Below are 22431 nucleotides of genomic sequence, written 5' to 3'. Positions count from 1 at the left end.
TCATCTGTAATTATAATTTGATTTGCACTAAGGTTTTGATCTAACATTTTTTCATATAATTGTGTATTTTACTTGTTTGTATAAAAGAAACACAAAACAAAAAAACGCTTTGACAGGCTATCTTACCTAGTAATGTGTTTGATTTATTATTTTATAAAATATTTAAGGACGCTGGCAAAATATACTTCATTTTTAAAGCCTTTCAATTTTTTATGTTTACTATTGTTTTATATCTCCTTGGAAGTTTGGAAGCTGCAACCTGTTTTCTTACTGAAATGTTTTTTTCCACCCTCCTCTTTATTGCATGCACACACTTGTTTAGTGTTATAAAAGTACTTATGGGTGTTGGGCTACTGGCGTTACCTTAAAATAAGCATACAAGAACCTAGGTTTGTGTGTTTTTGTTTTTGTTTTTCCAAGGGTCATGGAAGAATTATGTGGACTTTGCGGAGAGGAAAATTAGATAGTTCAAAGTCTAGGGGCCTAATTTATCCCAGTGAATTTTACTCCAGTTTTATGCTGATTTAACTTTAATGGACTTTTTATGTTCAAGAAACCATCTTCAGTGTAGCTACACTGGTGCAACACTGGAGCTGCTGCAATAGGACCCTAGGTCTACACATATTGACATTGTTCTGTTTGAATTGTTCTATTAACTTTCAGAATCCCATTTTTTTTAAAGTACCTGATTTGTTGTGATTCACAATCTATTTTAATTTTTTTTTTATTTAGCTGATTATTTTATATGCCAGCAATAGTTGGTCGTTGGTCAGAGTTCCTTAACGTTCTCCTACAGGTTGTCTGCAGGAAGGTTATGCTGGCTATGACTGGTTTGCATCGTCTGTATTTCTGATAATGTCAGGAGAGAGAGAGAAAACATTAACATTTCTTCAGCAATTTTCCAGTCTTCTCATCTCAGCATTTCTCTGGCTGCGAAGACTGCATGTTTCTGTAAGACTTTAAAAGCTTTTCTTTTTAAAGGTGGCTTTGAAAATTTTAAAAGGAATGTTTATCAGTTTCACTGAGTTGTTGTTTCACTTTTCATTAACATCCTCTAAGTGAATGCTTGTCCCTTAAAAATTCTCTCAGAAAAATATAGATTTGACATTTGTTCAAATGGTTGTTTAAAGGCAGTGAAATAACAGGTAGACTAATGGTAATGGCAGTGTTATTGAATGTTAAAGTTGGCAATAAAATAAACTTTATTAGTTGTGTTAAATTCTTTGTGTAGGGAGAAGGTACTATTGAGTGGCCTTTTTTATTATTATTACACTGTGCAAGTTCATTGTTTTGATTATTAGCTTTGTTGTATTATAAAATCAATAAACACCACAAAATATCAGAGTTGTACAGAAAAATACTAAAATGCTTTTAGTAATTAGAAACTTCTGTACTGACCAAGTACTAAATGATTCCATATTTCAAATGGCTGGTATTTAAATCAAGCTAGTTACACAAGCTCCATAATTTTCATCCTTTGTTAAATATGATGTCATCTATTTTAAAAAATCTTTTTGGTTTGGTTAGGTATTGTACATTGTCAGGTTCTGTAACTGGTGTAAATTAAACTATCAGCTATAGTCAGTCACTAGAAAAATGTGGGTTTATTAGATGATTCTCTAGTTTTTTTTCAAGAGGGTGTTTGTATATTCCCACTTGTAGTACATACCATATGAACAGCACCTGGTCCAGTTCTGTGGCTGTTCCAGCACTGAGAAGGTTGGCTTCATTTTGTGAGTCTTGTTTGTGCTGACCATCCTCCGTACTGAGGAGTTTGGTATCTTCATAGCTATATTAACAAGTGTGGAAACTACAGGCAAAAGTATAACGGAGTTTTAGGCTAAAGATCCCCACATTAAATGTTAATTAGCTCCAACAAAACATTAACATGTACAATCCAGAACCCAACTCTACCTCCTTCTTGCCCCAAACAGAAATCTTAATCTCTCCCATTATGTAACTCAATCCCAACTGAGTTATCACCTATATGGAGTGGGGGATTGTAGTATACATGCAACCTCCTGTGAGCCAGGACCCAAAGGCGGAAGAAGGAAAAGTTCAAAGGAATGCACATCTTCCCCAAGCCAAAACCACATTACTTACAAACCACACATCCATCTACCCAGAACATTCCACATTGGTAACCTCTCATTCTTTTCTCCCATTCAAATAGAACTTCACTCCTACCCTCCATATATATTCTCCTCCACATACACACACCACACCTGGGCAAATCATGACAGCTCCATCCAACTGAACTCTCTACCCACTATATAGAATTGCAAAAAGAAACCCTCTCGTATTCTCCGCTCCTTCATTTATAAACAGTCTCCGTGTGTCTGCTTGGGCAACGGAGGGGGGTGGGAATCACACTTCCTACTCACAAAGGTAACATTCATTAAACCATATATGTAATAAGGAATTGGGCTGTCAACCGAGAGAAATAGCTGGTAAACATTTTTGTAACAGTTACTCTCTTTACAGTTTTCCACACATTTTGCCACACTTTTCTCCTGCTACCAAAGAATATTTACTTATTTAGTAGTGTCTTTTAAAGTAAAATCATACATTTTCTTTTATAGTAACTAACAATTATTATTTGTTGTTTGCTTTGTTGGTCAGGTACACCTACCTACTGACACAGCAGAATCTGGCATCCACCCCATCTATTTTTGCAGTGTTCACTACATTGAGATGTTGCTGAAGGCTGAGTTGCCACTTGTCTTTTCAGCTTTCCACATGTCTGGTTTCACTCCATCACAGGTAATTTACAAAAGCATATTAAAGCATTGTTAAATGTTTGACTTAAATCCACAAAATCAAGGATATTCAGAAAAGGTTGAAGCTACTATGGCTCAGCTACGTAACAAGCTATAAAACCCAGCCACAATAAAATGACTAAAGAATAAAGTTTTAGTCTTCAGCCACACAAAGTAAATTGTTATGAAAATCAGGTAACTATTCATTTTGTAGGTTTTTTTAATATAGATTTTTATGTTTAGGACTAAAAGTACACAGTTAAAACATTTTAAAATGGAAAACAGTTGACTTCAATGGAACTTCAGCTGAGGAGCTGCCCCTTCCTGTTTTATGCAAAAACTTGACCAAAATGTGCTGGATTTTTTTAATGGAATCATAAGGGGTAAAAAAATCTCAGTGGCACGGTCATTTCCAGTAGGGTCTTAAATTCCGTAGTACATTTGTATGATGTATGGTATAAGACAATTCAGCTTATATTGGAGTTAAAGTTCCTGATATCACAACCAATCATTTCAATTAGGTGAAAAAGCAAACCCAAATTCATATATTAATAAAAAGAACAGGAGTACTTGTGGCACCTTAGAGACTAACAAATTTAAAATATATTTCCACTCCATATGGCTAAATGCAGTGCCTTGCATAATGACAGGTTTCAGAGTAGCAGCTGTGTTAGTCTGTATCCGCAAAAAGAACAGGAGTACTTGTGCCACACAAACCTGTCTGAAACCTGTCATATATTAATGTAATACTAAGGCTGAGATATGACTCAAACACAGCAACCGTAGGTCCTCTCGTGCTTTGAAGATGTAAAGTCCAATGTAAGTGCTGTTGCTTCTAGAGATTTACTCAAGGCTATGGATGAACAAACACCCAGGCTCTTCTTCGCCCTGGGCTTAACCCATTAAAAAGGTCATTTTGTGCCAAGACTTGGGGGCCCAAGTGTGTTCTTTATGGGAATGGGTGTGGATGTGATGCAAGAATTGATTAAAAGAGAGAAAACATGAACTCATCAAGATTTACAATGTCTGAATTTGATTCTACTTCCTTATGTGTACTGCTCAGTCTTACCCATAAAGGACAAAATTTAAAATATAAGAAAAAGCTGCCTTTCAAAGTGAAAGGAACGGACTGTTTTTTTTAAAATAAGAAAGGGGAGGAAGTGTAATAGCACAGTTCACACATGACCTGATCCAGCTATCATTGAAGTCAATTGTCCTTGTCTAGTTTAGGATTAAAAATACTTTGTTAGTACCTGTTAATGAACATATCCTTACAACACACCTTTTCTCCTCCTTTAGACAAGCATAGTGAGCAGGATCTGGTCCCAGTAAAGGCTAATTGCCTGAGTTTCAGAGATGCTGAGCATTCCCAACTCCCACTGGATTCTAGTTCCTACAGGACAGATGTTCTTATCACAAAAAAGCTCACATGAAGGGAATGAATGTCGTGTATTAAAGCATTGGACTGGGATTCAGGAGATCTGGGCTCTTTTCCCATCTGTCCCAAAGCCTCCTTGTGCAATCTTGAGCAAGTCACTTTAAGGCCTCATTATCAAAGGTGTTGAGGTCAAGAATTCCCAAGTCAATGAGAGTTGTTGCTGCTCAACTCATCTGAAAATCAGTTCCTTAATTTCTTTATTCTTCAGTTCCCCATCTGTTAAGTGGAGGTAGTAATATTTCCCTACCTCCACAGGGGTGTTATGTGGATAAAATCATTGTACGTGAGGTGTTGAAATACTACAGCGATGAGCAGTTGAACAACCTACTAACTAAATAAATCAATATTGGCATTAACACCCTTATTGGAAGTCTCAGGGATGTTAAAGACTGAATGAACATGGAGATTGAACTAGCCTCCATGCAGTCCCTCCAGGGTCAGGGCTGAGGCATATTTGTGGGGCAGTGTGGAGAAAGGTACTGCACAAGCAGCAATAATGCAGGCTATTGAGTGGAATAGAGGCTTTCCCTCCAGGAATATCACTCTCACAAACACTGCACTTACTTTTAAAAATAATAAATAATCTGTCTTTGCAAAAATATATAAGATAACTTGTATGCCAAGTTTTATCACAATTCACAGTAATACCCACAGCAAGAATAAGTTTTTAATGGAAACACGTAGAATGGACACCACTGTAATAAGCACACATCCTCTGGCTACATTATTGTGTTATTTTATTGCAAAAAATAATGCTTCAATTAACTATGAAAGCAACTTTAACATATATAAATGTCAGTGTATAGGAATACACAACTGAATGCAATCTCATTCCAAAGCATAGCCGTTGTAATCTAATTAGAAACACAGTACTTTCTGCTGCTGCATATTTTTAAACACTTAGGGGCTGATTAACAAAGGATTTGTGGTCTAGAGCTAAATGAAGTGTGCTATACACAAGGGATTAAGCAACAAATTGTGATTTAGAAATGGAAAAAACAAGAGCTGCTAAAGCCCGCGTCTTCCATACCATTCAATTAAATCCAAAGGTGCCTCAGGGAAGGACCTACCATTCATTTACAAGGCACAGAAATTCTTTAATTTAAAGGGAAACACACATTAAATACACCTTCAAAGACATCCATGCCATTTAAAAAAATCTTAAGAAAATTCAATACATAAAGAATAGTTTATTTTTTCTGTCATTAAACTTTGAAAGTTGTGTTTCAACTTAAACAATTGCCTGTATAGATGTACATTACTGGAATACATGCATTGGGTTCTTCTATATAGCAGTGTCCATCAGGTCTGTACATGCATTATTTCAGGGCCATTGATATCAAATGAGGATCATGGTCCCTGCTGCACCTCAGTTCTTTTTAACCATCATAAGCAGTGAGGCCAAACTTCAAAGCTCACTTCATGATCCTTTTTCAAAACCCCTTTTTCCTGTTAGCAGAACAATAGGTGTTAAGAAGAGAATACGTTTAGGACAATTAATCTGGAGGTTTTTTCACTTTGGGGGTAAATTTGTTTTGTTGGATTGACTTTGTTGGTTAGGACAGCACTGTTATGTATCACTTTTGCATTGTTCCAACCCAGACACTATTGAGACCAACATGACTGAAGCCAGTAGCTGGCTTTGAATTATTTTTGATCTTATCCTTCTCTGACCACCTCCTGGAGAGTCACTTGTTCTTTTTAAACTCCCAAGAGTTGTGAGCCATATGGGAAGTTCTCAAAGGAGGAAAATAGTTACTGAACTTAGTGTGCTAACTGCAGTTCTTTGAGATGGTTGTCCATCGGAATTCAGACTCCCTGTATACCTTCTTTAGAGTCTCAGGTGAGGGAGTCTTCAATACATGGGAATGACTAAAGGGCATTGGGAGCCACACCTCTTTTATGCTCTTACATCCCAGTACAAGGGAAGAGTTTAAGACCGACACTGCTTGCTACAAACTTCTGTGTTTGTGCAGTAGAGGCACACTTTTCTTAAGAGTGGGGATCTACACAGGCCTCTCTTCAAGAACCACAGTTACTATGGTAAATAATATTTTTATTCAATATACCAACCACGTAGTGTATAATTTTTAAATGCATATATTAAGCCGGGGTTCTCTGCCTGTTAGTCATGACCACCAACTTATGGGTTGGGTAGGGGTTCTGGCTGGATGAGAAGGGGGCATGGGATGGTCTTGGTATGGAAAAGGGGTTTGTGGTATAGAAAAGTTATTAATTAATCACTGAATTACTGTAAGAAATTGAATTTGTTTTTGTATTTTTCTAGATTTGTCAGCAGTGGCTAGCTCAGTGTTTCTGGAATTACTTGGACTGGAGTGAGATCTGTCACTACATTGCTACATGTATTTTCCTTGGTCCTGATTATCAGATCTATATGAGTATATCTGTGTTCAAACATCTTCAGCAAGATATTCTGCAGCACACACAGACCCAAGATCTACAGGTTTTTCTCAAAGTAATGTTTTTTTCTTTAGATTACCAGATTAGAGGAAAGCTACACTTTCCAGACTGAAAAGAGATATTATTTTGCCAAACAACTGAATTTCCAGTATTGATTTTATTTTAGTCTCATTCATCTCTCTCTCTCTCTCTCTCTCTCTCTCATGTCTGTTTTCCATGAGGAACAAAGGGCCTTCACCACTACCTGCTATCTTTGCTGATCTCCTGCTGCATTCTTAGCTTGTTCCCATGTCATTCTGATAGCTTTCAGTTCTGTTTCTTTTGTGCATTTTCATGTTATCCTTCGTCTACATCATTGTCTCTTGCCCTGGGAATTCCAGTCCAAGGCCTCTACTGCTATGTTATTCAGGTCTTTCCTCCATCTGTATCAGGGCGGGCAAACTTTTTGGCCTGAGGGCCGCATCGGGTTTTGTAAAGTGTATGGAGGACCGGTTAGGGGAGGGGGTCGTGGCCTGGCCCACACCTCCTGTCTGCCCCCCCCCCGGGACCCCTGCCCCATCCACACACCCCCGCTCCCTGTCCCCTGACTGCTCCTGGACCCCCGCTGCCCCATCCAATCCCTCCTCTCATTCCTGACGCCCCCCCCCGAGACCCCTGCCCCATCCAACCACACCTTCTCCCTGTCCCCTGATTGCCCCCAGAACCCCTGCCCCTGACTACCCCCTGCCGCCCCATCCAACCCCCCCTCCTTCCTGACTGCCCCCCGGGATTCCTGCCCTGCCCCATTCAACCCCCTGTTTTCCCCCTGACCGCCATCCACACCCGCGCCCCCTGACCACCACCCCAAACTCCCCTGCTCTCTATCCAACCCCCCTGCTCCCTGCCCCCTTACCGTGCTGCCTGGAGCACCGGTGGCTGGCGGTGCTACAGCTGCGCCGCCTGGCTGGAGCTGGGCCACGCTGCCGCCGCCGCCGCCACCACCACATAGCACAGAACACTGGGTCAGGCCGGGCTCTGCAGCTGTGCTGCCCCAGGAGCTCACAGACCTGCCGCCCAGAGCATTGCGCCAGCGGCGGAGCGAGCGAGCTAAGGCTGCGGGGGAGGGGGAACAGTGGGGGAGGGGCCGGGGGCTAGCCTCCAGGGCCAGGAACTTGGGGGCCGGGCAGGACAGTCCCGCGGGCTGTAGTTTGCCCACCCCTGATCTATGTTCTAGCCAACTTAATTGTTTTTATGTAATTTGCTTTCCTATTGGTTTCTGTTTCGTCATTCTCCAGAGTTGTTTATTTGTGACTTTTTTCTAGCCATCTGATATTGAAGATTTGTCTAAGGCGGCTGTTAATGAAAACTTGGAATTTAAATAATATGGTCATAATAGGTCTCCAAGTTTCAGTGCCACATAGTAAGACCAACTGTACAGTGGTGTTATATATTCAAAGTTTAGTTTGGAGGGAAAGATTTCTGTTTCTCCAGATTGGCTTTAGAGTTACAAACACGTCTGGCTTTTACTCTTCTGGTTTTAAAGTCTTCATCTGTTCCACCCATTGTATTTACAGTGTTGCCAAGATATTTAAAATAGCAGGCTTCTTCTTTGTCAGTCTCTGAAATTTCTGTTGGTGTTCCATGTTGTGTGTTGATTCTCATGGTTTTAGTTTTCTTGGTGTTGATTTTTCAATCTTACTAACTCTGCAGAGGCCTGGCGGTCAGACGTTGGAGCTTTCATGTCTCTGTGAGTATGGTATAGCAAGTTGATGTAATCTGCAAAGTCAAGCTCCTGTTAACTTGTGTGGCAGTCCATTGTCTGACCCTGTGGTCTTTCTCATTACCCAATCCCCTACCAGTAAAAAAGAACATAGGTGACATAAGACATTCTTGTCTGACACCTACAGTAATCTTGAATGATTTAATCAGTTCACTGCTTTGTATTACTTAGCAAGTCATATTTTCATAGACGCTCTGAATGATGTTCACATATTTCTGAGGGAAATTTCCATAATGGCACAACAACTTCCATAAAACAGTTTTATCCTCTATATGGCTTTTTGGAAATCTATAAAATCAATATAAAGTGGTAAATGCCATTTGATCAACAGTTCTATGATGACACATAGGGTTACTATTTGATCTATACATGATTTCTCTTGTTTGAACAATACCTCTTCTTGTTGAAATTGTGACCCTACCACTTTCTTTATTCTATCTAGAATAATACCTTTAAATACCTTACTTGGAATAGAAAGCAATTGAATGCCCCTCCAGTTTTTACCCTTACTGAAGTCTCCTTTCTTTGGAAACTTCACTATATGACCCTTTTTTCACTTGTCATTCACTTATACTGTAGTTATATTTCTTCATCAAGCAGGGCAAAAAAGTATAGTGTTCTCCAGAGAAAAGTACTGATACATATAGGCCTTTTCCAGCTCCTATTGGAATCAGTGGAAAAATTCCTATTGACTCCAATGGGAAGTGGATTGGACTCTAACTCCCTCTGTATGTACGTGGCTTCCATTCAGAATTAGGTGTGTTTCAGAGGTGTAGAGTTATGCAGTATCCTCCTACTGAAGCTTGAAAACATTTGAATCACAAAGTTTTCCCTTCAGATGATTGTTATTTTGATAGCTGCCTCTTTAGAAGGACTTTGCAAGGTTTGCTCATTTCTATTATTGTAGGCTTATAGTTAGCGTTCCTCCTGCCATGAATATCACCTGGATGGATTATAAAGCCTGGGAGGGAAACTGTCTTTTCAATAAAATCTTAAGATATTTTATACTAAACCTTGAACAGCTGCCAAGATGATCTCTACCCTTCATTCATTTCCACAAATATTGTTTGTACAGCATGCCACCAGTTTAAGATTTGGAGAAAGAAGGTGAATTGAGAATTTGAAATCTAATTTAAAATATTAAAATATAGATTTTGATTTATTTCATAGATTTGTAGACTTGATAAACAAAGTTGCACATTACTTGCAATGGGTAGTTTTCCTCCTAGTTCACAGGTAATATTGACTGGTTCAAGATCAGTTTGGCTATGTCTGTGAGAGCAGTTATAGAACAGGAACAAGACAAACATACCATCCTGGCTGGCTGAGTTTCATTCAGGTTTTTTTTTTAATAGTGGTTTTAGATGTTCTAAAGAATCTGCAAACTATGACCTATGGGATTCAACCCCCTTATTCAACCTCCATGTTCTCTTTGTTAATGCTTCACTTTAGGAGGTGAAGGTGCCAGCTTCCTCTAAACAAAGTAATGGTTTGAGCCCTTGTTCAAGAAGTCATTATTTAAAGTTAATAGCGGCACCAATCACTATTCTGTTCTGGACTTTCCCTTTTCTCCACTGGTATCATTGGTCATTGATTTCCTCCTTCTGGGGATGGACAAAGATCAGGTTTCTATGTTGACACTGCAATATTCCAGATGGTGGTGAGCTTTAATGATTAGCATCATTAGAGAACCACTGCCATGACAAACATAAAAAGCACAAAACTTTTATACCATGCTGATGGAGAAGCAAGCAGCATATTCTGATTTAGAAACACATATGGTGAATGTTTCCTGTTTATTATTGTGAAAATATAGATCAAAATAGTTGAACAAAATGCTCTGCTTCCCAATCAAAATAACCAGTAGATTGGCAAGACACCTGAAAAGACTAAGCATCAGCAGGTGGACTCAACAACCATCTGTACATTCACCAAGGAAATGAGCTTCAATGCAATCCCTGACCATGGAAGAAAGACTGTACTCCACTCCAGTAAAAATCAGGCTTTTGAAAAGCAAAGTACTTAATTAAAATACTTCAAGTAAATCCTGTGTATTATGTTAAAAAGAATTAATAATTTTAAAATAATCAGATTAATTTCCACGCAATCAGCAAGCTGTCAAATGATCTGATTTGCTAGCGAGGGAAGAGGGTGAACTTGGCTGACAGGGTGATGGAAAAGAAACAGGAGCAGCTGAAAGGTTCAGGGCTGCCCAGAGGATTCAGGGGGCCTGGGGCAAAGCAATTTCGGGGGCCCCTTCCATAAAAAAAAGTTGCAATACTATAGTAACATGTATTTGGAAATGTAAAAAATAACCAGTGAAATACATTCAAAAATTAATTTTTAATAAATTGAAAATAGACAAAATATATTATTTAAAAACATTAAATGCTTTAATGGTATGTATTGCAATTACATAATGCTTCTTATGAAATCATTTTTTTACAAATTGTTCTGAACGTTAATTATACAGCTGCAATTTTTTTCCTCGCTTTCATTTTGGCGAACTCATTAATAATGTCATCAAAACTTATGTCTTTGGCCATTTCATATTCTATGCTCAAGGTGAGCAAATGGTTCAGCCTTTCTTCCCCGATGGCTGAACGCAAACGATTTTTAATCAATGTTAGCTTACTAAATGCATGCTCTCCCGATGCTACCGATGTTTACGCCTACTGTTAGTAGGCGTAAACAAATACAAATCTGTGGAAACACATTTTCCAACCCTTTTTTGAAGAGAGCATTAAGAAGTGTAAGTGCAGAGGTTATATGTCCATCAACTCTTAAGTTGGAATCTTCTTTTATTTTGTAAAAGATTCTAAGTTCCTCTTTAAGATCTTCTCTCTGGAGGTCTTTTGGATATGCTGTGGCCAAAGTGTCAACAAAATTTTCTATAGAAGATTCATCCACTTTATCTGGCGGACACAAAATGAGTGAAAATAAATTTGAGACTTCAGCCATTCTTTCACCAAGCTAGCTCAGACAGAAGCAAATCCATTGTCGGGAAGAACACCTGTACTTTGAACTGAATATGGGGAGAGTCAAACGTATAGTCTGCATCCCCTGTGTAGTCAAAGAATCGCTTGTTCTTCCGGATCCTTGAGTCACTTTTCATTTTTGGGTCAATGCCGAGGCTTGAAGCGACTTGTTTGGCTTCTTCAAAAAAAATTGGCCAAGAATCTTTCAATGTTTGAATTTCCTTTACTAAGTTGCTCACGTGTTTAGCTCCCTCTTCCACTGTTAATTTGGCACTTTGTAGGACCTTGTTCTTATCATCAATACAATGAAGCACTTTAAACCATATTGTAGTAAGAAGTACAAATTCAAATGACTTAAGCCACTTAATCAAACAGTCAACATCTGCCTGGATTTCGGGAGGTAAATGAAGCTCCTCTTCAATTTTAATTAAACTTTCCAGCATGCCTGTGTGATTTTTGATTAGGGGGCAAACAGCATCAACTCTTGTGCTCCAACTAGTTTTAGATACAGAGTGAAGAGATATATTCACAGTGGTCTGCAAAATTTTCCATCTCGCAGGGCTAAGAGCAAATACTTTATAGAGTTTCTGAACATTTCCAAAATATGTTTTTACCTCTGCACTGGTTTCCATAGTGTGGGTGCCACAGAGGTTCAGCATGTGAGCGCTGCATGGAGAAAAATAGGCTTGGGCATTTTCTTCCAAAATTCTTGTCTTTACTCCCTGAAATTTTCCTGACATGTAAACCTGCAGCTTTGGGGCAAGTAATTCAGACCCTGGGTCTTTGTTGGAGCAGGAGTGTCTGGCTCAGCAAGACAGGGTGCTGGAGTCCTGAGCTGGCAGGGAAAGCAGGGCTAGAAGCAGGGCCGGCTTTACTGTTTTTGCCGCCCCAAGCAGCGCGCCGAATTGCCACCGCGGACGGCGGGGGCATTCCATGTGCCCACGGCCAGCTCTAACTTTTTAGCCACCCCAAGCAAAAAAAAAAAGCGCTGCCCCGCCCTAACAACCCCCCCAGCGCCGCCCCGCCAAACCAAAAATGAAAACAACCTCCCCCCAGTGCTGCCCCGCCGAACCAAGCGCCGTCCCGCCAAACCAAAAACGAAAACAACCTCCCCCCAGCGCTGCCCTGCTGAACCAAAAAAAAAAAAAAACCGAGCGCCGCCCTGCCGAAACAAAACAAGCAAACAAACAAAAAAAACCCGAGCACCGCCCCGCCACCCCAAGATTGGCCGCCCCTTACAAGGTACCGCCCCAAGCACGTGCTTGGTCGGCTGGTGCCTGGAGCCGGCCCTGGCTAGAAGTAGTCTCTCTGGGCACATCAGGTGGGGTGGTGGCAGCTCCCTCCCAAGGGGTTTCTTTCCTTATGTACCCCGTGTTGCCCCCCTGGCCCCGGTCCCCCATGCCGCTTACCCCTGCCTCTCCCCTCTCTCAGAGCCTCAGCGTGCGCTGCTGTCCACGAGCTGCCCTCGACAGCACTACAGGGGCGTGACTCCAGTGGGACCGGAGTTCGCGTCGCAGCCCCGCCCCTTTACCACGCGGCTGAGCGGCTCTGGCTCAGCCGAAGGAGGCGGAGCTCAGGTCCTGCTGGAGCCACGCCACGCTGCAGCGCTTCCAGGACCGCTCCTACGTGGCGGCGCGCTGAGGCGCCGGGGGAAGATGGGGCAGGGCCCCATGGCCCCGGGGCGGGGGAGCATCAAACATGGGGCCGGGGGCCCCTGCGGGGCCTGGGGCAAATTGCCCCACTTGCCCCCCCCCCCCCTCTGGGTAGCCCTGGAAAGGTTGTTTAAAAGTACTTACAAAATAAGGGCTAAATCATCAGTTTATGATATAGCTCATTGCAAGGAGCAGTGCTGTTTTTCTGCAGCATGGAATCAGTCTCCCCACTGCTTTGGGGATGGAGTATATCATGACAGATCTATCCCTGCCACGGCATATGCTCCCCACCACACCAACATAGCTGCTCTGGTGGCAAATTGGTGGGCCAGGATCAAAACTGCACCTACGTCTTGCTCCCACTTGCAAAGGAAAGGGATGTAGTGGCTGTGTTGAGCTTGCTTCCCCTTTTGTGCTGCTACCTGTGTAGCAATACAAGAAGTAGCTGGTATAGGAAAGTAAGGGGGTGTTTTGCATCCCTGTGTTACCATGCCGCTTATGCCCCAATTTGGCACTAAGCAACTTTGTAGCAATTTTACATGCATTTCTTGTTTTGCTTGTTTGTAGTTCATATTTTTTCTTTTCTGTTTAACACATTGATGAGCAGAGGGATTATAGTGGCTAGTGGGGGTGGCCAGTGTGGGAGATGTAGGTTGGATATTAGGAAAAACTTTTTCACTAGGGGGTGGTGAAGCACTGAAATGGGTTACCTAGGGAGGTGGTGGTATCTTCTTCCTTAGAGGTTTTTAAGGTCAGGCTTGACAAAGCTCTGGCTGGGATGATTTAGTTGGGGATTTGTCCTGCTTTGAGCAGGGGGTTGGACTAGATGACCTCCTGCGGACCCTTCCAACCCTGATATTCTATGATTTTAATTAGAGAACCGAGATTTGTATATTCACTGTTTGATTACTGAGAAACTTAGGTCCTGGTTTCCTTGTACCACACTTTATAGGAAGCAGGAATGAGAGAAAAGATTGTTTAAAAGCACTGTGCAGTGAATAATCCTCTGTGGTAAATACTACTGTATACTAGAAATTGCTTCTGTTTTGCTTTTCACTTCCATAATCATTGTTTTTACATGGTGCACAAATCCTGTTAGTAAAGGATCTTGTGAGCTGGAAAGGGGTAATATTAAATTGTTGGATGGCAAGTGATTTTATTTTAAAAGGTATTAAAAATATTTAGAAACAAGAAATTGTAGGCCAGCTCTTACTAATCTAAACTCAGTCATGCAACTCCCACTATTTTAGTCAAAGGGATTCTTTACACACCGTAAGAATCGCATGATTGAGACCAAGCAAAATAATCACAATTATTCACTGTGGCTATTTTATTATTAAAGAAAGGAAGTGAAACATAAAACAACACAAGTGACAGAACATAACTGATAAACTGGTTATTTGCATTACATTCTCTTCTGTATGATGTTCTGTGGAGAGCTTTGAGCAGAGATTTCACCTCTGAGAATGAGGCTGCCTTTGATGGGGCACTTTTCTCTTGGTAAATTGAGACCAATATCTTATTTTCCAAAATTATCCTGAAGCCAGTCTTAGTACATCCTTAAGTAACTAAGAAGGTTTATAAATAGGCAAAATATTTTTTTTAAGGAAAGGTGGATATTGTTGGTTATTAATAATAGCCAGACATTTTTTAATTAGGCAAAGTAAGCAATATTAACTAAATCCTGTGACATCGAAGAAAGTGTTTGAGTCAGTTATTTAATAGAAGACATTTAAGGAGCTGTCTTGAGACAGGCAAATTCTGAATATTAAGAATCTTAAATCCAGGAGAAACTGTTAAATAAGTTATAATAATATTTCCATATGCCAGTAAAATCATTACAAGAGTTTTATACAGTATCTAATCCCTTGTGAGTGTCTTAGTTAACTTTCTCTCACCAATCCATGAGAGGTCTTTGGGAAGTTTTCCTTGGGTTAGTTTCTTCTTGAGTGTTCTGTTTTTCTGACCCATTGTGGCAGCTTGCTTGTAGAGATGGACAGGATGAGTTGATGAATACTAGCTCTTTAAGCAGGATAGCAGAGAGTATGTGTGTGAGAGGGAGAGGTGCTCAATTCAAAGGTTTTTTTTTAATACTCATCTCCTTCCTATTTTCATTAAATTATAGGAAAATGCACCTCTTTCAGGGTTGTTTAGATCCAAAGTTGGTTGCTATCACTCTTCCATTGACTCCATGCCTTCAGGGTTGTCTTAGGTAAGGGGCGAGCGAACTTTTTGGCCTGAGGGCCACATTGGGTTTTGGAAATTGTATGGAGGGCCGGACAGGGGAGGGCCGGTTAGGGGAGGGGGGCGTGGCCTGGCCGCCACCTCCTATCAGCCCCCCCCCCGCTTCTCGCCCCCTGACGGCCCACGCCCACTGCTCCCGGAACCCCTGACTGTCCCCCGCCGCCCCATCCAACCCTCCCCCTTCCTGACTGCCCCCCCGGACCCCTGCCCCCATTCAATTCCCCTGTTCCCTGCCCTCTGACCGCCCCGCCCCCTATCCACACCCCCGCCCCCTGACTACCACCCTGAACTCCCCTGCCCTCTATCCAACACCCTTGCCCCCTTACTGCGCTGCCTGGAGCACTGGTGGCTGGCGGCACTACAGCCACGCACTGCGCATCACAGAGCACTGCCCCAGGAGCTCGCAGCCCCGCGCCCAGAGCATTGCGCCGGCGGTGGGGCGAGCTGAGGTTGCAGGGGAGGGGCTGGGGGCTAGCCTCCCAGGGCAGGAGCTCAGGGGCCGGGCAGGAGGATCTCGCGGGCCGGATGTGGCTTGCAGGCCGTAGTTTGCCCACCTCTGTCTTAGGTGATGCCTTCAGTTCCTGAATATGCAGTCTAATGGAAACAGAACATTGTTAACTGCCTTTGTTCTTCTTATGGCTGGAAACCATCAGATAACTTTTAAAAGTTAGTTTTAACTTTTTATTCAGTCCATTTTTGAGATATTCCTTCAATTTTATTAGAGTTTCACAGTAAATAAAATTCTCTTTTCAAAAAGTCCAAAACCTCCTGTTCTTTATGTAAACGTTTTCAGTTTTTAAAATGCACTTTTAATACTAAATATTTTTAAAGAATGTCCTTAGCTTAAATAGTTATTAAAGAAGTTGTTGATGCTACATGACAATTTTTGGAAAGATGTAAGGGGTCTTACAATATTACAGTAGGTATGGTACATAAGTTGCAGTATGATGTGCTGTATTGCTTACTCCTGGGGGGATTCTGCACCAAAAAATTCAAAATTCTGCATATTTTATTTGTCAAAATAATGCAATACACTCACACCAGTTTCAATTTGTTGGGTAATTTATTTAAACTACAATACAGAAAAAAGTCACAATAACTATTCAGCATTTCCTAAACACATGAAATTTAAGTTACAAACAGTTGGTAACTAATACCCTGCATTCCAGTTATAATTCTGGAATTTCATTTAAATTACATTACAGAACACCAAACAGCCAAAAAAAAAAAAGGAGAATGTCATTTTAAATTGCTCAGACTTTCACACATGAAAGTCATACAGTTTTGCTAATCATTGTCCTGCATTTCTGTGCAATCCAGTATTTTCATTTAAATTATAGTACAGAAAACAGAGCCTTCAAGTTTTTCTCACTTAGTGATTTCCTTCTGCTAGAAAGGATCCAATTGTACAGTGAAAAACTTCTCTCTACATCTGCAGAATTTGAGATAGCATTTATGCAATTCAAGGCCAGTTTGGCGATATTTGGAATTCTCTGTGTCACTGAAAGTCAAAACACTTGGAGTCAAGTAACAGAGAGGGGTAGCCGTGTTAGTCTGAATCTGTAAAAAGCAACAGAGGGTCCTGTGGCACCTTTAAAACTAACAGTAGTATTGGAGCATAAGCTTTCGTGGGTGAATGCCCACTTCATCAGACGCAAGTAATGGAAATTTCCAGAGGCAGGTATAAATCAGTATGGAGATAACGAGGTTAGTTCAATCAGGGAGGGTGAGGTGCTCTGCTAGCAGTTCAGGTGTGAACACCAAGGGAGGAGAAACTGCTTCTGTAGTTGGATAGCCATTCACAGTCTTTGTTTAATCCTGATCTGATGGTGTCAAATTTGCAAATGAACTGGAGCACAGCAGTTTCTCTTTGGAGTCTGGTCCTGAAGTTTTTTTGCTGTAAGATGGCTACCTTTACATCTGCTATTGTGTGGCCAGGGAGGTTGAAGTGTTCTCCTACAGGTTTTTGTATATTGCCATTCCTGATATCTGACTTGTGTCCATTTATCCTCTTGCGTAGTGACTGTCCAGTTTGGCCAATGTACATAGCAGAGGGGCATTGCTGGCACATGATGGCATATATAACATTGGTGGACGTGCAGGTGAATGAGCCGGTGATGTTGTAGCTGATCTGGTTAGGTCCTGTGATGGAGGTCAACAAAAATAGGTTGACTTTGAATAGCTTCAGGCACAATCTTTTCCCTGTACAATTTTAGCTCCTGTTGAGACACCTCAGAAAAACCACGTATTGCTGGCAGATTTTTATTTTTTTTTGCATTTTTCTGCACAGAAAAATGTGGGCTATATGAATTCTGGAATTCTGACAGAAGTAATTGCTTTCTTGTTTTTCAAACCATGGCAAGGCATTTCCAGTGTACTAAAGGCATTAGAATGTGAAGGGATGTTATATCTTTTTTTTTTTTTAATCAGGAAAAATGGTTCATATAAGTCATCATTTGTAGTACTGGTGTTCATAAAAATTGAGATTCTCTTGTATTATACACTAGAAGTGCCACCCACATGCCGCACTGAATATCCAGGGCTGATTTGTGTTTGGAGGGGAGTATGATAGTAAGTGCTTTGAGGGAGAGTCCAAGGTAGGAGAAGGTAGGAGAAAAGAAAAGGAGATGCCAAGACAACAAAGGAGGAAGAGAGCGGCAAAAGAAAAAATAAATCTTATGTCAGGAACAGTGCATCTTATTATTTACAGACGAAAAGAAAGTGGTTAGGGCTCTATAGAACGGGCAAATTATCAGACTAAGGTACTTTAAAAATTTGTCTCTTTCACATTTTAGCTCCTATTTTTTTATGTATAATGGAAAAGATTCTTGAACCATATAATGTTCATAACATGTGAATATTTAGAGAATTTTAAGAGTTAGGGCTAATATTACCTGGTGCTGAATGTAATGCTTGTCTGTAGCTTCTTTTTTTGTGTGCAAATAAAACTCTCCTCATATTTTTAAGGAAAAGTATATTTTTTTGAAATTGGAATAGTAAGGTAGGCCAGTATGGAAAGACAGTGGTGGTTATAAGCAAGATAAATAATTTGTTTGCTGACCAATCATGATCCTTTACTTGAGAAAATATAAGTGGCAGAGGGTGAAAAAATAAAATATACAACCATCAAGCACTATACCATATATTTATATATGATAGGGAGGGTTGGGGATTCTGTACATATCAAATGACTCCTATTAATAAGAAATGGAGGAGATGTAGCACATCTAAAGAAATGGTAAAATGTATAGTCAACTCCTTTTGCAATTACTATGTATGCAGAAACTTTTATACTTCTATTTTATTAGTACTGTTTCAGTACAGTAAGTGGATAATCCCTGCACTGGGAAGTTAAAACTCAAGAAAACTAGTAGCTGGCCAACAGCATTATGGGTATTAAACCGAATTAACCCTATTGGCAGTCCATAAAATTGCTGAACTTGAATTAATAAAATAATAGAGTAGATCAGTGGTGGGCAACCTGCGGCCCGCGGACCACACCCGGCCTGTCAGGGTAATCCACTGGCGGGCTGCGAGACAGTTTGTTTACATCGACCGTACGCAGGCACGGCCTCCCGTAGCTCCGTGGCGCGGGCAAGAAGCAAGAGAGACAGACTTAATCCTTTTGGAGGACGCCTTATTTGTTCAACTTTCTGTATCAAAAAGCTGGAGTCATCAGATGCCAGTACATCAATCACTGAAAAGAAAGGAAAAAACATCCATTACAGCTTGCCCGCATAGAGGCTTTAGCTCTTCGGGAACTCTCAGTGCTGGAGGTTCCCAGTGCCTTGCGGTCCAGTGATTTCGGTGCCATCAGTACTGGGGCAGATTTTTCAATTGGAGATCGCTTTCTTTTAGTAATTCTCGGTGTGGGGATGTCTGCAACTGCTTTTTGGTAGCCTTTCTAGGAGCAGGTTTCTTGGCAGCCATTGTTGAAGCGGAGCCCCTATCAGAGGCTACTGCTGGCGACCATTGGCCAGAGGGTGACCTGAACTCAGGGTTGGAGGCTGGCCTGAGGTATTTCTCCATCATGAGGCGCTTCAGTTGGAGATCCCTGGCTTTTCTTGTCCTAGCTGTCAGTTTTCTGCAGTATGGGCACTTTTGAGTAATGTGTGTCTCACCAAGGCAGTGGACAACACTGAGTGTGATAATCCGAGACCAGAATCTGCAAGTCAGGCAGCGTTTAAAGCCAGGTGAGCTGGGCATGCCTGAGAGTCGGTCTCTTAGAGAAAAAAAACAAGGGTAAACCCTGTCTGAGACTAAGGCTGTATGCCTGTGAGAGAGGCAGGGGTAGATAGGGAAAGTAAAGGATTTTTTTTTAATTGTAAAGAAATTAGAATAATGCAAGGGGCTAGGGAAACTAACTACAACTAAGCTAACACTATCACTGTGAACTATCTACTATAAATCTTATCTGAGGTAAGATAGGGCGCTGCTGATTGCGCCGACTCAAGCCAAAGGCGGTAGAGAAGGAACTGGGGGATAGCTGGCTGCGCACCGCTATGTAACTGCTTGGAGCGGCGCGAGACGGCAATGGTGTGTGCATGGCACAACTGGACACTGCTACCACAAATCTCCGATTGCAAGCGCAGGACGTCAAGGCACCTAAATTGGAGCACCCACAAGGACACTCCTTGAAGAAGAACCCAGAGTTCACACACTAAAGTGAAATCTTCCAGCTTGGCACCCACAGAGCTGAAAAAAATCTTGGCACTGAGCGTTACAATGGCGCCACCTGCTGTACCTATGCCTCACAGCTCTAAATCCTCGGCACTGGCAGTTTCAACTCATGCTCCTGGGCTGTCCACCATGCCGTCCCCCGCACCGAACTTCACGGTTCCGCAGCAATTCACGAGGCATGTAGACCTGATAGTGGCCTCAACGCCTGAATCTCCTCTACTTGACACCGAGGGTACCCCATCTAGATCACTAGTAAGCCAGCTTACTACTCCTTGCAACTCAGCCCCCCCACTATATATCTGCAGGTGGTTGGTGTTGAGGAAGAAGAGGATGATGCAGTTGTAACCTTTCTGCCCATCTAAGTTGGCAGCAACAAGGGCCGGGTTCTGTATCTAGGGGTTCCATTTCAATAATGCAATGCAAAACCGGCTCGAGCCCCCACCCAGTGACCTGGGACAATTACATACAACCCCCTGGGCGCCTCTAAGAGGCAATTCTTCCCCTCTCGCAAGCACGGAGTCTGAGTGTAGCAGAAAATGTTTAATAACATGAGGTAAACGACATCAGCATTAAATTGGAAAAAACACCACAAACAGGATTCATAACACAAACCATGAGCAAAAGTCCCACCCCAGCAAATTGGGCCGTGTCCTTTCCCTTTGGTTCTTGAATCCAGCAACCCAAAAATCACCCAGAGTCCCCAAAGTCCAACACCCCCCAAGTCTCTTGGGTCCAGCAACCACCAAAAGTCCAACAACCCCCAAATTCTCTGTCCCTGGTCAGTGCAGCCCCAGAGTAAAAGGGGGGCACGCAGGGTGTTAAGGGGCACCTTATGTGATCCGAGGCCGACCGGCCGTCTCTCCATGGGGTTCCGCCGCAGCCTTCACCACGAGCCAGTCCACTTCCTGCCGTCCCATGAACTGCTCTGCTCTACGAGCTGCTCCGCTCCGCTCACCGACCTGTGAGCTGCTCCGGCCATCCCTGCAAATGGCTCCGCTCCGCTCACCGACCTGTGAGCCGCTCCAACCGTCCCCGCAAGGCTCCGCGCCGCTCGCTGCTCCTCCAGCCGTCCCCACAAACTGCTCCGCCAGCCGCTTAGCAATATATCTTCAGGCTCCCCCACTAGTTAACAAAGCACTCAGTGATCTCAGCTCTTAGTAACTTTAGCTCTTTTGTGATTTCAGCTGTTAGGGATTTCAGCTCGTAGTAGGGGAGCCCTAGTGCTGGTGCACCATTGGCCCAAAGTGAATTCAGCTCAGTAGCCTGTAACTAGACTCCTAATGGTATCAAAGTTAGCTCTGACATTCAAAAGTGGAGAGAAGAATTGGTGTTTCAGGCCCTCAAAAGGGGCCCATACCATCAGGTACAAATACCCATCCCCATCCTCTCTCAATTCACTGAGTTGTGGAACCCATGTCGCTTGTCTAGCGAGTGCGACTTAGGTGATGGTGAGACCCTCTGTCATAAAACAGTTTCATTGTCCTTGATTCACATAATCAGGGTAACAACACTTTATTCCTCTTGCCCCAATAACAGAGAAACGGGGGATCCCACCCCATCCAAAGTAACCACTATCAGTTGCTGTTGTCTCATGCCAGGCGGGTGGGTGTGCCTATGCAAACAAGATCAGCCCCTGGAGTTCTTTTCCACACTCGCCATAATTCACCACCAGATGTCAGGGTAGAGCTCATCCTGACTCTGCTTACACAGTAATAAATACTCTTCGCCACTTCTCACCCAAGCCAGGACCATCTCATCGCCAACCACCTGCAGATATATGAGGATGGTATGGTCACCCATGGGCACCACCCCCCATACCATTCCCACCTTACTGGTCATACTGGGATCCATGGGCAATGTATAGGACTGAAAACCGCAGCCGCCCTAACCAGCCTAGGTCCAGAACATCCTGGTCCCCTTCACCAACTGTCCCGGCACCTTCCGAAACACAAGAGGAAAGTCACTGAGGAACCTGAGGACACAGCCAAACATGATACTTTGCTGCCTACTCACCTCTCATCTTCAACACTGGACGAAACCATAATGTCCCCCACACACACACCATGAGGGATGATTTCAAATCCTTTCAGGACCTCTTCAAAAGGGTTGCTGAATTCCTGGACATTTCATTGGCTCAGCTACCAGAAGCCCAACACAAGCTCACAGACATACTCCAGGCATCCCCTTTGGAAAAGATAGTGCCAATTAATGATGCAATCATGGAGCCTTCAAAAATAGTCTGGCAGACACCGGCTACAGCACCACCCTCATGTAAAAGATCTGACAAAAAATATTACGTACCACCAAAAGGCGTTGAGTTCCTATTTACACACCCCGCACCAAACTTCTTAATAGTAGAAGCGGTCAACCAAAGGGGGGAAACAATACCAGTCTCAAACGACCCCATACGATGAGGACTGGAAAAGGCTAGACCTTTTCAGGCGGAAAGCTTATTCTTCAGCTACACTTCAGTTCCGCATAGCCAACTATGCTGCCCTGC

General features: G+C 42.4%; 1 protein-coding gene across 1 annotated transcript in view; it reads left to right on the top strand.

Moving 5' to 3' along the window:
* The window catches only part of TBC1D32 (TBC1 domain family member 32), a 157831-nt gene that overhangs the window by 123014 nt on the left and 12386 nt on the right, over positions 1–22431 (top strand). Inside the window, 3 exon segments of the mRNA XM_065401287.1 lie at positions 797–951; positions 2623–2763; positions 6485–6673. Coding sequence (XP_065257359.1) covers positions 797–951; positions 2623–2763; positions 6485–6673 — 485 coding nt within the window.

The sequence above is a fragment of the Emys orbicularis genome, chromosome 3, assembly GCF_028017835.1.
Source record: "Emys orbicularis isolate rEmyOrb1 chromosome 3, rEmyOrb1.hap1, whole genome shotgun sequence".
Taxonomy (NCBI): Eukaryota; Metazoa; Chordata; order Testudines; family Emydidae; genus Emys; species Emys orbicularis.
Note: the sequence above shows the minus strand (reverse complement) of the source record. Positions and strands in the feature narration are given on the sequence as shown.